Raw genomic sequence first — 15,280 nt, 5'->3', positions numbered from 1 at the left:
AAGGCCGAGGGGTCGGACGTCGACCCAGCCCTCCCCGCGGCCACAGAGGAAGGCGGTGACGGCGAGGAGGAGACCGATGACGAGACCGACGGCGAGGACGGCGAAGGCGGCGGCCCAGGAGAGGGCCAGGCGCCCCCTTCCTTCCCAGACTGCGCTGCCGGCTTCCTCACCGCCGCCCCGGACAACGCGTGCGAGGAGCCGCCCCCACCCGCCGGCCTCTCTGACTACGGCGGCGCCGGCAGGGACTTCCTTCGCGGCGCTTCGGCGGCCGAGGACGTGTTCCCCGAGAGCTACGTCTCTGCTTGGCAAGATGAAGATGGCACCGCCGCGGAAGCCTGTCCCGCCGAGACCCCGGCCCCGCCTGACTGTGTCTTGTCTGGATCCCGCGCCCCAGGCGTGAAGACCCCGGGGCCACCTGTCTCCCTTTTCCCCTTTCATCTGGGTGCCCCGGGGCCACCTGCACAACCTCCTCCCGCACCCTCGGGGCCTGCTCCTGCGCTCCCTCCAGCCTTCTACCCCACACTCCAGCCGGACGCGGCCCCTAGCGCTCCTCCGGGGGAGGCCCCAGCCCCGCCCACCGCTCCCGCTGCGGCCCCCTCGGCCGCCCCTGCCAGAGCCCCGGGTTCCGAGCCGCCTGCCTATGAGTGCAGTCACTGCCGAAAGACGTTCAGCTCGCGGAAAAACTACACCAAGCACATGTTCATCCATTCGGGTGAGCCAGGATGGGTCTCTGAGCCCTTTGGTCATTGGAAATTCAAGCCTGATGGGGGGACTGGGCACTAGGCAAGTGGGGTGGAGGCACTCATGAAGTTCTGTTGCTCTTTCCTGACCCCAGGGGAGCCTGGAAATTGAGCCCCAAGTGCGATGCAGGGTAAGGTGGGGGACCCCACTCACGTGGAGAAGCAGGCTCTCCTGCCCAACCCCTACTTTGATTTATTCGGTCATGGAGAACCCTCAGGCGAGGTTAAGGAGCAGGAACTTGCCCAGAGCTTTTGGAAAGCTGGCGGTGGAGCTTTTAGTCACCATGATGGAGCTTGGGATGGGCAGGAGCGATGGGGCCTTGGCAGGCAGGGATATGTGACCATGTTGGGGAGCAGTGGTGTGGGGAGCCTCCTGGGTCTCCCCGGCTGTCAGTGGGTCCTGGGACTGGGACTGGATGTGAAGGGAGAGTGAGCTCGCTGGCCTAGCCTTCGGACCTGGCAAAGAGGTGGACTGAGTGAGCCTGGAGGAGGGAGATGGGGCTGCAGTGTGGGGACCCCCCAGCTGCAGAGGGAGGAAAGGGGAGCTCCTTGATGACAGCCGAGAGGTCCCCTAAACCCTTGGCATGCCTGTGAGTTCTGCAGTGACTCTGCAGTGGCTCAGGGAGAGGTAGAGAGTGTGCTGGGCTGTGCACTGGGATTGTGGAGCTAGGGACTGAGGTGGTGGCTGGCAGGCCCTGGGCGTGTCCCAGGATGTTCAAGGTGCTCCCTAGAGGCCTAGGTGGAGGACAAGGGTATGAAATCCAAAGACTGCCTGCAGGGCTGAACTGGATGTTGTTAGTAAAAGCAAAGACTTGGCTGGAACACTTGTGGGAGTGGAGTGGGGAGTTCTGCACGGTCACGAACTTGGGATTTCACTGAATGTTGGAGAAGGCATCAGTGATCTGAGGTAGGGAGTGAGCGAGATGTGATTTACGGTTTTAAATTCCTACCTGGCTGCCTTGGAGTCGAAGGGGAGAGGATATCAGCATAACCTGTGGAGAGCTGTCAGGGGCCCCGAAGTAGTACCAGCCGAGATGTGCCAGCTTTATGTGGCCTTAGCCAGGTGCGAGGCCTGGTCTGGGGGAACTCCCTGCCCAGCCACTGCCCTGCAGCCCTCTGTCGCTGGATAGGTGGCTTTTGTTTGTTTTTTCCTTTGTTAATACCTGATGATTCTAGAGGCAGCAAAGCCTGCCTCCCCCTTCTCTGATCTGGGCGAAGGGGGCAGCCTGCTCTGGCACCCCAGGTACATTATAGCTGCTAGCAGACAAGAGTTCTGGGCAACAGGGTTTCCGGCAGGAACGGGGCAGGTATGCGCACGTCCCTCACAGTCTAGGTGTGCTGGACCTTGTAAGACTGTTACAATGGTGGCCAGCGATCAAAGTACATAATGCTCCATGGGCATGGCAGGAGTGGGGGCTGGGGAGGTCCCTGGAGTTGGGGGAGACAGTCCCGACAGGCCACATTGTCCCAGACTGTAAGTATTACCTGTTGGGAGGATGCCTGTTACAATTGAGGGCCCCGGACGGTGGAATCCTGGTCTGACGGTAAGGGTCCAGGAAAGCGACATCTCTGCTGAGTGGGGAGACATACTGGGTCATGGCGGGGGGCGGGGGTGTGGGTTCTTGTTGAGCCGAAATGTCCAGGAGTGGAAGGGTCCCCAACAGAGAGGGGGATTCCGGGTTGATGGGCAGTTTGGGAGTAGAGGGGAGTCCCTGCCCAGCAAAGGCTTCCCGGGGCTCCTTCCCAGCTGACATACGTACGCGGCATGCCCTGTCGCCCACAGGGGAGAAGCCCCACCAGTGCGCTGTGTGCTGGCGATCTTTCTCGCTGCGCGACTACCTGCTGAAGCATATGGTGACGCACACAGGCGTGCGCGCCTTCCAGTGCGCCGTCTGCGCCAAGCGCTTCACGCAGAAGAGCTCCCTCAACGTGCACATGCGCACGCATCGGCCGGAACGCGCGCCCTGCCCCGCCTGCGGCAAGGTCTTCTCACACCGCGCGTTGCTGGAGCGCCACCTGGCCGCGCACCCTGCGCCTTGACCCAGGCCTGGTCTGGCCACGCCCACCGCGGGTTGGCCACGCCCCACGCAATAGGCCGCCCTTTGCCGCTCTGGGACCTCCTGTGGAACTAGGCCGCGACCACTGCGGGACCGGTAACGTCCCTGTAAAGCCGCTTCACACGGGCATAGACGCCTTGACCACGTTCCCACCACCAAACCACGCTTTCCCCAGAGCACAGGCCCTCCCTCTGCTACCACCCTTCTCCCCAGACCTGACCAGGGGTTCAGCCTGCCGCACTACCCTACTCCTTCGTCGGACCCTCCTCATAGTGGCAGGCTGGGGATAGGGTTGGTCGGAGACCGGACCGTGCCTGAGAACTGGGCCATCTCCAGCCTAAAGTGGGCGCCGAGACTTGTGGCTCCGACTCCTTGTGGGGGTTCTGGAGCCGCACCTCTCTGTTCCAGTGTCAAGCTGGGCATGAACCCTGGCTGCCCACCCTGAACTACCCCTCCCTCAATCTGGTGTCTGAGGGGGCCCACTGGACCCATCATGGACTGGGATCGGGCCTCGGGACTCCTGTCTAATAAAGTACTGTGAGCCATGGGTCCCAAACCTGGAAGCTGTGAGCTCCCCGACTGGTGCGTTTCTCTCCATCATAGACTGGCTGTGGGGATCGGGACTCAGTGCCCTCAGTCCTGGGCAACACTGCTGCCATTTCCTGGGGAGAGACAGGACTGTAGGCTTGGTCATTTCGGGGAGGAGTGGAATGGACATATAACAGGTGCTTGACTCTTCTAGAGCCCTTGTTCCTGTGGGGAGAGGGGTAGGCCAGCTCTGTGGTAGGTCTGGAAGAGGAAGGCCACATGTGGGAAGCCCTCAGAATCCCAGCTGCTGCTGTCTGAGATGCAGATTGAAGGCCCCTCCCCCTATATCTCCACCCTCCTCCCCCAATCTCAAGGTCCTTAGGACTTCCGGCTTACCATCCCTCATTCTGATGGCCTTATGGTTGTGCGACTGACTTTTGAGGGGTCCAGGGAGTCTTTGGGGTTAGGCTGCCATGTGGGGATCTGAGTCCCAGGATACCTACCCTGACCAGTAACTTCTGAAGTGCCAGGCAGGAGGTGGGAGCAGCATCCAGGACCACTGGGCTGCCCACTGGGCGGCTCAAGATACTGATAGCTGGTACTGAAGCAGTGTCACAAGACCAGCATCAGTTCAGCTGCCAGCCAAGAAAGCGGCTGCTCTTCTCATTCCAGAGCATTGGCGGCGCCTGACCCTGGGCGCCCTGTCTTATTTGAAGCAGCTGGAGAGGGGTTTGAGTTGGAGGGTGGTGCTCCAGCCTGACCTGTAGGCTCCTGGGTCAATGGCAACGCCTCTCTGAACTCCCCCTCTGTGACTGCCTCCCAGAAGTGAAGGGTCAAGGCTTTCCGGTTCAGCCATTCATACATAAACTGCCCTGCCCATGTTCCCAAGGGGAAGGGGGAGTTCACTGTGAGGCACAGTGTCATAGAGCCCAGCACATGGGTGAGGATGGGGGGATCAGAACTGGGTTTGAATCCAGGCATCGGATTTGTTCGTTCAAGTATTTACCCGGTGCCTGCCAGGTATCTGGCAAGAGGTAGGCACAGTGAAACAAACACGTCCAAAACGGATAGGGGTAAAGTCCTGAGGGCAGGAGGTCACAGTCAACAGCTCCTGGACTACTGCTAGGGGGCTGGGCTGAAGGGTCAGAGAGCAAAGCCGGGCAGCCCCTGGCAGAAGCTATTAGTATTCTGTGGATGCTTCTCTGAGAAGGGAGCAGGTGCCATGGGCATCTGGTTGCAAGTGGGCTTTTTACTGTTACTGCTGCTCGGCCTGGGACAGTCTGCATGGCCTGCTGCGGTGGCCCTGGCGCTGCGCTGGCTCCTGGGGGACTCCATCTTCTGTGTGCTGCTCGGCCTGGCCGTGCTGGCGCGGCCCTGGCTCTGCCCCTGGATGCCCCACTGGCTGAGTGTGGCCGCCGCCGCCCTCACGCTGGCTGTGTTACCCACACGGCCGCCCCCAGGGCTGCGCTGGCTGCCTGCAGACGTGGCCTACATCTTTAGGATCGTCCTCCTGGGGTTAAACGTCAGGGCACGCATGAGGCGCCAGCCCCCGGACACCTTTGTGGATACCTTTGAGCGGCGCGCACGAGCACAGCCGGAACGCGCGCCCTTGGTGTGGAAGGGTCCGGGAGGCCGCTCGGTCACCTTCAGGGAGCTGGACGACCGGGCATGCCAGGCAGTGTGGGCCCTGAAGGCCGAGCTGGGCGGCTTCACAGGCTTGCTTGCTGGGGAGCCTACCGCCCTCCTAGTGCTGCCCTCCCAGACCATTCCAGCCCTGAGTTTGTGGCTGGGGCTCGCCAAGTTGGGCTGCCCCGTCGCCTGGATTAATCCGCATGGCCGGGGGATGCCCCTGGTACACTCGGTGCTGAGCTCCGGGGCTCGGTTGCTGGTGGTGGACCCAGGTGAGGACCTCACAGGCTAGTAGAGGACAGAGGGGGACGGGGCAGGGGACAGACTTGGAGGACTGCTGTTCAGAGGGTCCTGGTGGGGGCTGGGTATGGAGCTCCTTGATACCCACCCACACTCACAGGCAATTCGAGTCAGAACTCCCTTGCTGGTAAGTAATTTTGAAGGCATCAGAGTTTTTTCTTCACCATGTCTGTTTCCATCCTTTTTGCCAACAAATGCTAATTATGGGGCTCTTAAGAATGCATAAGTTTATCTCTGGGAGCTGCTTTCTCTGTTGCTTGCAGTAGGCTCTTCTCCCCCATCTTTTGGGGGGTCTTGGTTCTCCCTCTCTTTTGGGGGGGTCTCCCCTCTTGATGTCAGATATGGGCCTTTCCCCAGTTTCTCTTCTGACCCCTGCAGACCTCCGGGAGAATTTGGAAGAGATCCTTCCCAAGCTCCAGGCAGAGAACATCCAATGCTTCTACCTCAGCCACTCCTCCCCAACCCCAGGAGTGCGGGCTCTGGGGGCTGCTCTTGACGTTGCACCCACCGACCCCGTGCCCACTGACCTACGTGCTTGGATCACACCGAAAAGCCCTGCCCTGTTTATCTACACCTCAGGGACCACTGGTGAGGGTGCCCAGCAACTCTAGCCCTGACCTCTGAACCTTATGCTGCTTGGATCCCAAGGTTGACATGTGCCTCAAACTTGACCTCTGAAACCCATCCTGTCCTTTGATTGTGACATCTGGCCTGAACTCTGACCCCCAATGTGAATTGAATGGTCAGCACCAGAATCCTGCTTCTGTCCAATAAACAACCACTAAATTTGGAATTCACCCTCTGGATCCCAAATCCAATTTTTCTTCCCTGATCCCACCCTCAAATCCCCATACGTGACCGCCTTCTAAGAACCTCAAGTCCCTCACTGCAGACCTGACCACAGAGACCCACCCCTGGGTGCTGGCCCCTCTCGTACTGTCCTTTCATCACCCCCTCTTCCCACTCCATCCCCAGGGCTCCCAAAGCCAGCCATTATCACACAGAACCGACTGCTACAGCTGTGCAAGATGCTGTCCCTGGGTGGAGTCACAGCTGATGACGTGGTCTACGTGGTCTTGCCTCTGTACCATGTGACGGGGCTTATCCTTGGAATCCTTGGCTGCCTGGAGCTTGGTAAGACCATTTCTGAAGACCCCTCTAATCCATGGGACCTCCAGACTCAGTATCAGGGTGGACCTTTCAGGGTGACAAGGCCCCACAGGTTACCCAGCATGGAGGTTCTCACCTTTGACAAGGGATACACAATAGCAGGCCCCAGGGCTACTTGGACAGGAACTTAGTCATTTAGAAAGTTCCTAATGGCTTTGCAGTGGTTCGAAGGTGGTGAGGTGGCAGGAGTGCTAGGAAGTTGGTGAAGGTTAGGTGTTCACCAACAGTTCCACTGGGCTAGCTTCCCGAACACCTGATTAGCAATTCAGACTGGGACCTCTCCAGGATTTTCAAGTTTTAATAAAAATTTTGAAACACCTACAAATTTCTAGATATTTCTACATGACCCTCATGTACCCATCACCCACCTTCAGCAACCATCAGCATTTTGCTTTCAAATATACACAGTAAAGCCAAAGTGTACAAAATAGTTTGATGATGCCTCACATAACCTCATCCACCCTTGACAATTGTTAACATGTTGCCAGTTTTATTTCATATGTAATTCCCCTCTTCATTATCTTAGAATAAATTCTAGACCCTGTAGTATAAGTACCTCTAATATATAACCTCTAATATATAATAACTTAAAAACTATCACCTTAGAGATGCCTGGGTGGCTCAGTTGGTTAAGTGTCTGACTTTGGCTCAGGTCATGATCTCATGGTTCGTGGGTTCAAGCTCCACATTGGGCTCTATGCTGACAGCTCAGGGTCTGTAGCCTGCTTCAAATTCTGTCTTCTCTCTCCCTGCCTCTCCCCTGCTCGCACTGTGTCTCTTTCCATCTCTCAAAAATAAATAAATAAATAAATAAATAAATAAATAAATAAATAAATGTTTAAAAAAAAAAAGACTGTCACCATAGTAATATCACACCTGACAAAATTAACAGTAACTCTAATAACATCTGATGCACAGGTCATGTTCAAATTTTCCCAATTGTCTAATTGTCTTTTTATAGTTAAAGTCCCCTCACTGTATTTGTTTGTTATCTGTTTCTCTTTCCCCTGCATTTTTTAAAGTTTTACTTATTGGGGCGCCTGGGTGGCTCAGTCGGTTAAGTGGCCGGCTTCAGCTCAGGTCATGATCTCACGGTTCGTGGGTTCGAGCCCTGCGTTGGGCTCTGTGCTGACGGCTAGCTCAGAGCCTGGAGCCTGCTTCGGATTCTGTGTCTCCCCCTCTCTCTGACCCTCCCCTGCTCATGCTGTCTCTCTCTGTCTCTCAAAAATAAATAGACATAAAAAAAATTTAACCTGGTAAAGTTTTACTTATTTATTTATTTATTTTGAGAGAGGCAAAGACAACATGAGTGGACAGGGGCAGAGAGAGAGAGAGAGAGAGAGAGAGAGAGGGAGAGAATCCCAAGCAGGCTCTGAATGGCCGGTGCAGAGCCCGATGTGGGACTCAAACTCACAAAATGGGGGTTCAAGACCTGAGTCAAAATCAAGAGTTGGACTATTAGCCAACTGAACCACCTAGGTGCGCGTCCCCTGGAAATTCCCTCTAGAGATGTTAGATTCCATTCATTTATTAGATTCAGTTGAATTATTATTGGTAAGAACCTTGGTGGGGGTGCACTGTACTTCCTAATATGTCACACTGAGGGCAGCTCATAACTATTATCCTACCCCAGCGAGCTAAGAAAAATAGGGGAGATTGATTGACTGATAGCTGACACAACGTTGTGAGTTTCAGGCGTACAACCGTACGATTTATACATTGGGGAGCGTTATTTGGAAAACTCCTATCAACCTTCCCCTAGTTTTACCAACTCTTGAAGACCTTTCCTGAATCAGGAAATTTCATTAGGTATTGTGAACAAAAGTTGTCAATTTCACGGACCGGCATCCATTTTCACAGAAAAGGCACTGTATTTTATCTCCTTGTCAAAAATCCACCCTCAAAGAAGACACACACTCACTACCTCACAAGCACATGAGCAGTTGTCCCTTTGGGTGCAGGGATGGTAATATTTAGTTTGCATAATCTTGTTGAGGATTGGGGTTGAGGTGGGGAGCGTGCCTTCCACAGACCCAGCAGCAGAGAAGGTGATCAGCTAAGGAGGGATCACTTCCTGGAGTGAATGTAGTGGCCCCTAAAATTGACTAATCCATGTGTCCATCCTGCAAAACAGCCTTCCACCAACTCAAACATCCATCTACTAACCTACCTCTTCATTCATCCATCCCTTCACTTGCCCATCCATCTATGCCACCACCTACCCATATATCCATTTGCCCAGCCAGACATTCATAAAACATTTATCATAACCAATAATGGTTAATACCCATCACCCTCACTTAGCTGTGCTCACTTTGTACAAGCACTGAGCTTGGTACACATTCTGAAGATGGGATTCAAACCCATTCCCAGCTATGCTCTTCTCATGAAGGCAGTCCTGGCCACGCCAGAGACACACAGATGGGCTCCAAAACCTGGGCTTCAGAGGCCACAGTCATGTGATCAAAGCAGTTTACCACAGAAGTGTGACCTGAAACCCTTTCTTCTCTCCCCTCTCAGGAGCAACCTGTGTCCTGGCCCCCAAGTTCTCTGCTTCCTGCTTCTGGGATGACTGTCGGCAGCACCGTGTGACTGTGATCCTGTATGTGGGTGAGGTCCTGCGGTACCTGTGTAACACCCCACAGGTGAGGTGCTAAGAGGTGAACCTACGGTGAACACCTCGGGTGTGAAATCCCAGGGTCACACCAGGTAAAGGTTTCCGGTAGAATCACATGCAGGACTCAAGCAAGGTCCCTTATTTAAACTCCCCTGGCAACAGCCACAGATGATGAATCCCACACAAAGTTTCCAATCATGGCTCCTCTGATGATCAACAGTGCTACCTTGGGCAGGTGACTCCCTCTCTCAGCCTCAATGTCCTCATGTGGAAAAAGGGGATAATGACTCTAAGGGAATATTTGTGAGAATAAAACATATATAAAGTGCCTAGAACAGGGGGTGGCTCAGGGTAGACTCACCAAATGTGAACTTATACAGCAGTGAGGTAGGGATCCCAGGTAAAATGCTCCATATAAAGCCCCCAAGTATCTCCCCAAGATGAAGCTTCAAGTCGCTCCCCAATTTACCTCTAGGAAAAGGCCCCTAAGTAACCCTTCCAGATAACTCCCCCAGGTAAAAGTTCCAGGCACTACCCCTGTCTAAAATCCCAGCTATCTCCCCTAGGGAAGGACCTGAATAAGCTCTGCAGGCACCCCTAGGTATCACTCCAGGTAAGGCTTCTAGGGAACTTCCCCCACAGGTAACCTCTGCAGGTAACCCTCCAAGTACAGGCTCTAAGTAAGAGGCCTTGGTAGATCCCCGTGGTACAGACCCCCCAGTTACCTCCCAGGTAAAGATGGAAAGATAGTCTTTGTAGATAAGGGTTCCTGGGCACACTTGAGGTCACCTCCTCTTCATCCTTCTTGGGATGTCCCTGCAGCGACCAGAGGACCGGACACATACAATCCGCTTGGCAATAGGCAACGGACTCCGGGCAGATGTGTGGGAGTCCTTTCAGCAGCGCTTTGGCCCCATTCAGATCCTGGAAATCTATGGCTCCACGGAAGGCAACATTGGCTTCGTCAACTATCCAGGGCGCTGCGGGGCCCTGGGCAAGATAAGCTGCTTGCTTCGAGTGGGTTGGGTGGGACAGTGGCCCTGATTGAGGCTGAGTGCACAGGACCTCTACTGACCCTTCCCCACCCCCACTCAGATGCTGTCCCCTTTTGAGCTTGTACAATTTGACACGGAGGCTGGGGAGCCTGTCAGAGACAATCAAGGATTCTGCGTCCCTGTGGGACCAGGTACAGGGTCAGGAAGCCTTCCCTGGGTGTGGGAAGGGTGGAGATCACATGCTTCTTGGCTGGAACAAGCTGCCCAAAGCCTTTAGTTCAGCGTCCAGTGGTGTGTCTACCATCTCACCCAGAACGGGCCCTCGGCCTGTCTGACCACTGCCCGGGACCCTCTGCTTCTCAGCAATGCCCAGCTACCCTGCCTCAATCTCTTGCTTGGCTGGGTTTCTTGGTGTCTATTTGAGTTCTCTTGAGTTCTCAGTGAAAGTCATGATCTCCTACGCATCAATCTCTTGTCAATATCTGGTAGACTCTTCTCTCCTGGCTACATCTCTTTCTTCCCAGCACCATTTGTCTCTGTCCCTCCTCTAGCCCTTGTTATCCTTTTACTTTTTTAAGATTTTATATCTCATCTCATGTAATCTCTGTATCCAACATGGGGCTGGAACTAACCACCCTGAGATCAAGAATCGCATATTCCACTGACTGAGCCAGCCAGGCCCCCGCTTGTTATCCTTCGTCTAGGCATCCCAATGTCTCCCTCTGTATCTCCAGGTCTCTTTCTGTCTCATCTCTGGTAGGATCTTGATGATGGCATCCACCGTGGTTGGAAACCTCCTGCCTGGGGGCTGGTGGGCTCCTGAGATCCTTTGCCATGTTAATACTCTAATTCCTACTTCTACCCCAGGAGAGGCGGGGCTCCTGCTCACCCAGATAGTAGGCCGCCACCCTTTCCTGGGCTACCGCGGGGCCCGAGAGCTGTCAGAACGGAAATTGGTGCGGAATGTGCGGCGCAGGGACGACGTTTACTTCAACACTGGAGACGTGTTAGCCATGGACCGAGAAGGCTTCCTTTACTTTCGAGACCGCCTAGGGGACACCTTCCGGTTAGGTCCCCAGGGGACTGGGAGGGCAGATGGCCGAGGCTTCCTGATCTTTTGAGGGAGCCAAGCTGAAGAGGCTGGAGTTGGGCAGAGCGGGCAATCAGATCTCTTAGGAAGAGGAGCTCATGGGCAAGAAGCGGGGCCTCCTGTTCGCCAGGGTTGTGGTCACAATCACTGGCTTCTATCCCACAGATGGAAAGGTGAGAACGTATCCACGCGGGAGGTGGAGGGCATTTTGTCACTTGTGAACTTCCTGCAGGAGGTGAACGTCTATGGTGTCTCTGTACCAGGTGTGGAGGACTGGACTCCTTAAACCTCCAACAGCTTTGTGGGTGTTATCCAGGTTCTAAAGGTGGGGGAGCTGCTGGGGCACAGTCAGTGAGCAGAGATGGGCCAAGGAGGAGGGTCAGCCATGCACACCGTGAGGTGGGGGAGCGGAGAGTGACTGCTGCGCTTCTCAGGTTGTGAGGGCAAGGTGGGGATGGCTGCCGTGCAGCTGGCCCCGGGCCAGCCCTTTGACGGTGAGAGGATGTACCAGCACGTCCGCACTTGGCTCCCTGCCTATGCTGCACCCCATTTCATCCGCATCCAGGTGAGCTCAGGGGTGGAAGTAGGTGGGTGGGTGGTCCTGGCCACAGACTCACGGTCAGGACTATGCTCACTGCCGCTGCAGGACACACTGGAGATCACGGGCACGTTCAAACTGGTGAAGTCTCGGTTGGTGCGTGAGGGCTTCAACATAGGCACCATTGATGACCCCTTGTTCGTGCTGGACAACCAGGCCAAGGCCTTCCGGCCCTTGACAGCAGACATACACCAGGCTGTGTGCCAGGGAACATGGAGACTCTGACCCTCTGGCCTGTCCAAAAGACATCTGAAGCGGCAGTGCCCAATGCAGGGTACCACTCACACTGGCATGATTCTCTCCACCCCAAATCTGCTGAGGGTCATCATGAATTGCAGCCTGGCCATAACCCCAGGTGAAGAGAGTAAGATGGCAGTGGGCCCAGTAGTGGAGTGAGAATAAACTTCGACGTGTACACAGATGTCTGGTGTGTGGGGCCAAGGGCAGGCAGCCCCCAGATGAGCCACTTTGGCATAAAGCTGATTTTGTCAAAAGCAATAAAAAAAAAAAAAAACCATCAGAATCAGGAGTTCTTTCTCTCTCCCACAACTGCCTACAAGGATTTAGATAGAGGATCCGCTCTAAGAAAGCTCTCACCACCGATAACTCCATTATAATAGGGAGGAACCTAGGAAGGCCTGCTTAATGAAATTCCTGTGTTCTGTTTCTGATGCCCCTCCCCAATTATTTACTCTTTTTCATCTTCCTTTAAATTTTCTTTTGTTAATTTTAGAGAGGGAGAGAGTGTGAGCAGGGGAGGGCAGAAGGAGCAGGAATCTCAGCAGGCTCTACCCAATGCAGCACTTGATCAAGGAGCCTGGAATTGTGACCTGAGCCAAAATCAAGAGTCAGACACAACCAACTAAGCCACCTAAGAGTCCCTTTCGTTTTCCTTTACATTGCATTTCTATTGAAGTCATGGACCCCTACACCTTTCTCCGTGCAGTACAATATATACCTCATTTTGTCTGTCTTTGGAATTTTATGGCTGTGTGCATTCTCTATATATACCAAATTAGATTTCCTCCTGTTAACATGTCTTGAGTCAATTTGATTCTTAGACAAGCCAGAGAGATCTCAAAGGGCAAAAGAGATCCTTCTTCCCCAACAGTGGATGGAGATACGAGAGGGCCTACTGCCCTTCAGAGACTTTACTTCAGGGCTCCCCCTGCTTCCCTACCAAGGGTCTTGACAAGCCTCAAGGAATGGCCTCTCCGGGCAAGGCTAGAAGTGTGAGATGAGCCAGTAGCTTGTAGCCATTCCAGGGCTGAGATGAGCTGGCCTCAGGCCAAGCCGATACATGCATGGTCTGGAGGATGTAAGGAGACGTGCTATCAGTGATATGACGAGGACCTCAGGCTAAGCCAAGAAATGTGAGCAAGTAACTGGAAAAAGAGCATCCATGGCAGAGTGCACCTGCAAAAAGGATGGGAAGCAGGTCCAGAAATGAAATCCCAGTGTCTTGGGGGCCAGAAGAGCCCTCCGGGCACTGCAGACATGTGCATACCTTTGCTAGTTTCAGAAAAGAGCAGTACACACTGTGTCGGGGGCTTTAAATGCTTCTTATTATGGAAACTACGGGCTACAGACCAAGGGAAAGAGATGAAGTCATGAGTGGCAAAGCCTAGGGGAAGTGTAGCCCTCACTGTCGGAAGAACAGGAAGTGCTTCTTTGGGACTTAGGATAAATGCAGAGAGGAATCTGAGGGCACTGAACCTCTGGTTACTACATTCCACCCATGTCAGGGGCTTTAGATGCTGCCCAGGGATATTAGAAGCTGTAGACCTGAAAAGGGGGTAAAACACACATTAATCCTCAGTGAAGGGGTCTGTGCTCTCTCCATGGCAGAAATCGTGCCCGACCATTCCGGGTGTTGTGGGTTCAGCACGCGTGCATGTGAAGACTGAGATGAAGGAGGCCATGAGAGCTCAGATACTGCAAGTGACACCTGGGTCCCGGGGAGCTGTTAGGTACAGGCTAGTGGTCATGAAGAACTGTGATGTATATCCATGTGGGCTCAGGGCTGGAGCCGCTGTTTTCAAGTCCTCCGCCGTTCTGCAGCATAAGCCTGCAGGGATCATCCTCCACTTTTCCCAGTGCCAACTTTGTGTGTGGCTGTCACTAAATCGGTGAAAGCTCACCCATTCCCATTTGATTCTAGCTTCAGAAAGCCACTTCCTGACACCTCTTCCTCCATCCTATTTGTAAGTTTATGTACTAAAGACTCTCCTCTCTGTGGATTCATTGGGTTTCTGAACCAAGAAGTGTTTAACCCATCTTGCCCCAGAAAGCCCGGGAAACTTTTACAGTCACAGCCAGCTCAGGGTTAAAAGCAGAGGAGTCAGCCTGGCAGGATAGGGACCAACATGAAAATATTAGTTTGGAAGAGGGCAATGGAAGGGCCAAGGCATAGAGGCAAGCAGATGATCATAGTTGATTCCATAGGATCCAGATGGGAGCCACGGAGCACTGGGAGGTGTGGATTTGAGGAGGGTGGAGACGCCAACCACACAGGTGGGATGGAGACTGGCGGGGAGATGGGTCAGGGAACAGGCTCAGCCCAAGAGGTCAAGAGGGATTAGGTGGGACACTGCTCCAAAAGGTTGGGGCTGCCTAGGTTGCTCAGCCGGTTGAGCGTTTGACTTTGGCTCGGGTCATGGACTCACAAATCATTAGTTTGAGCCCTGCATCAGGCTCACTGCTGTCAGCGCAGAGCCTGCTTCCAAGCCTGTCTCCCTCTCTCAATGAATTTTTTTTATCTTCAAGGTTGTATATGACTCACTGAGCGCCCACTAAGTATTTGACAGATGCCTTTGCTCCTGAATCACCTGGATTTCCCCAGAAAGCTCTCTATCAGTTAGATTAGGGGGTTTGTCTGCATTTCACAGCTGTGTAGACTGAGCCTGAACCTAATCAAGGGCCCCTCATGGTGGTGAGTCTGGGGGAAGGCCGATGGGAACAAGGCCAGAGTGTGCACCGGAGGAGAAAGGATGAGCACAGCAGAGGCAGACAGCGGCTCACGAGCCGACAGGGCGGCCGGAGGGCTACGTCGGTGCCTGGCGCCCCAAGGACCTTGGAGAGCCAGTTGCTGCAACACACCACTTGCCGCCACCACATCTCCCCTCGTCGTAGCCCTTGTGAGGCTCGAGAAGTAGAAGATGAGGCGTGGGGAGTGCTGGCAGGTGGGGAGTGAGGGAGACGGCCCACCTGTGCCCATTCTGTGTGGCAGTTGGCTGCCAGACCTTGGAGGTGGTGGGACTGCGGCACCCCCTTGCCTCATATTTCTGAGCCTGGATCCACAGACCCGTCTCCTCGTGGAGCTGAGGCTTGGGGCAGCCTCACGATGTGCACCTCGCCCAAGTCTCCTAGAAGACTCCCACACACCTCTGGCTGCCAAGAAGATATGTCCTAGCCCCTCACTGGGAAGCAGACCAACCGCATGAGCCGAAGCCAAGGCTTCACAGTCTGTGATGATCTTGGGATCATGACTTAAAGCCCCAAGTTGGGTATAGAGAGCACATAAATATATACATGAAGTAAAAAAAAAAAAAAAAAA

General features: G+C 54.2%; 2 protein-coding genes across 9 annotated transcripts in view; both read left to right on the top strand.

The window, feature by feature from the left end:
* Positions 1–3,357, top strand: part of ZBTB45 (zinc finger and BTB domain containing 45) — a 6,190-nt gene extending 2,833 nt beyond the window's left edge. For all 8 annotated transcript variants that reach the window (XM_029926415.1, XM_029926416.1, XM_029926417.1 and 5 more), the window contains 2 exons: positions 4–712; positions 2,524–3,357. In XM_029926415.1, the coding sequence (XP_029782275.1) occupies positions 4–712; positions 2,524–2,780 (966 nt within the window). In that variant the 3' untranslated portion in view covers positions 2,781–3,357. The remainder of the gene's footprint in view (positions 1–3; positions 713–2,523) is intronic.
* A 1,151-nt stretch (positions 3,358–4,508) lies between these two features.
* SLC27A5 (solute carrier family 27 member 5) lies at positions 4,509–12,238 on the top strand. The gene is made up of 10 exons (XM_029926403.1): positions 4,509–5,226; positions 5,633–5,842; positions 6,230–6,388; positions 8,945–9,069; positions 9,864–10,058; positions 10,137–10,227; positions 10,904–11,102; positions 11,292–11,389; positions 11,561–11,691; positions 11,773–12,238. Exons 1-10 carry the CDS (start codon positions 4,548–4,550, stop codon positions 11,947–11,949), a joined length of 2,064 nt encoding a protein of 687 aa, XP_029782263.1. The 5' UTR covers positions 4,509–4,547; the 3' UTR covers positions 11,950–12,238.
* The last annotated feature ends 3,042 nt before the right edge of the window (positions 12,239–15,280 follow it).

This window comes from Suricata suricatta, chromosome 16 (assembly GCF_006229205.1).
Source record: "Suricata suricatta isolate VVHF042 chromosome 16, meerkat_22Aug2017_6uvM2_HiC, whole genome shotgun sequence".
NCBI lineage: Eukaryota > Metazoa > Chordata > Mammalia > Carnivora > Herpestidae > Suricata > Suricata suricatta.
This window is presented reverse-complemented; position numbering and strand designations above follow the sequence as displayed.

What these genes read in the sequence shown, in the direction of transcription:
- SLC27A5 (XM_029926403.1), top strand. Translation starts at nt 4,548, where the DNA reads ATGGGCATCTGGTTGCAAGTGGGCTTTTTACTGTTACTGCTGCTCGGC. An exon ending in ACCTGTGTAACACCCCACAG is followed by an intron (nt 9,070 to 9,863) that starts GTGAGGTGCTAA and finishes ATGTCCCTGCAG; the next exon opens with CGACCAGAGGACCGGACACA. An exon ending in CTGCGTCCCTGTGGGACCAG is followed by an intron (nt 10,228 to 10,903) that starts GTACAGGGTCAG and finishes CTTCTACCCCAG; the next exon opens with GAGAGGCGGGGCTCCTGCTC.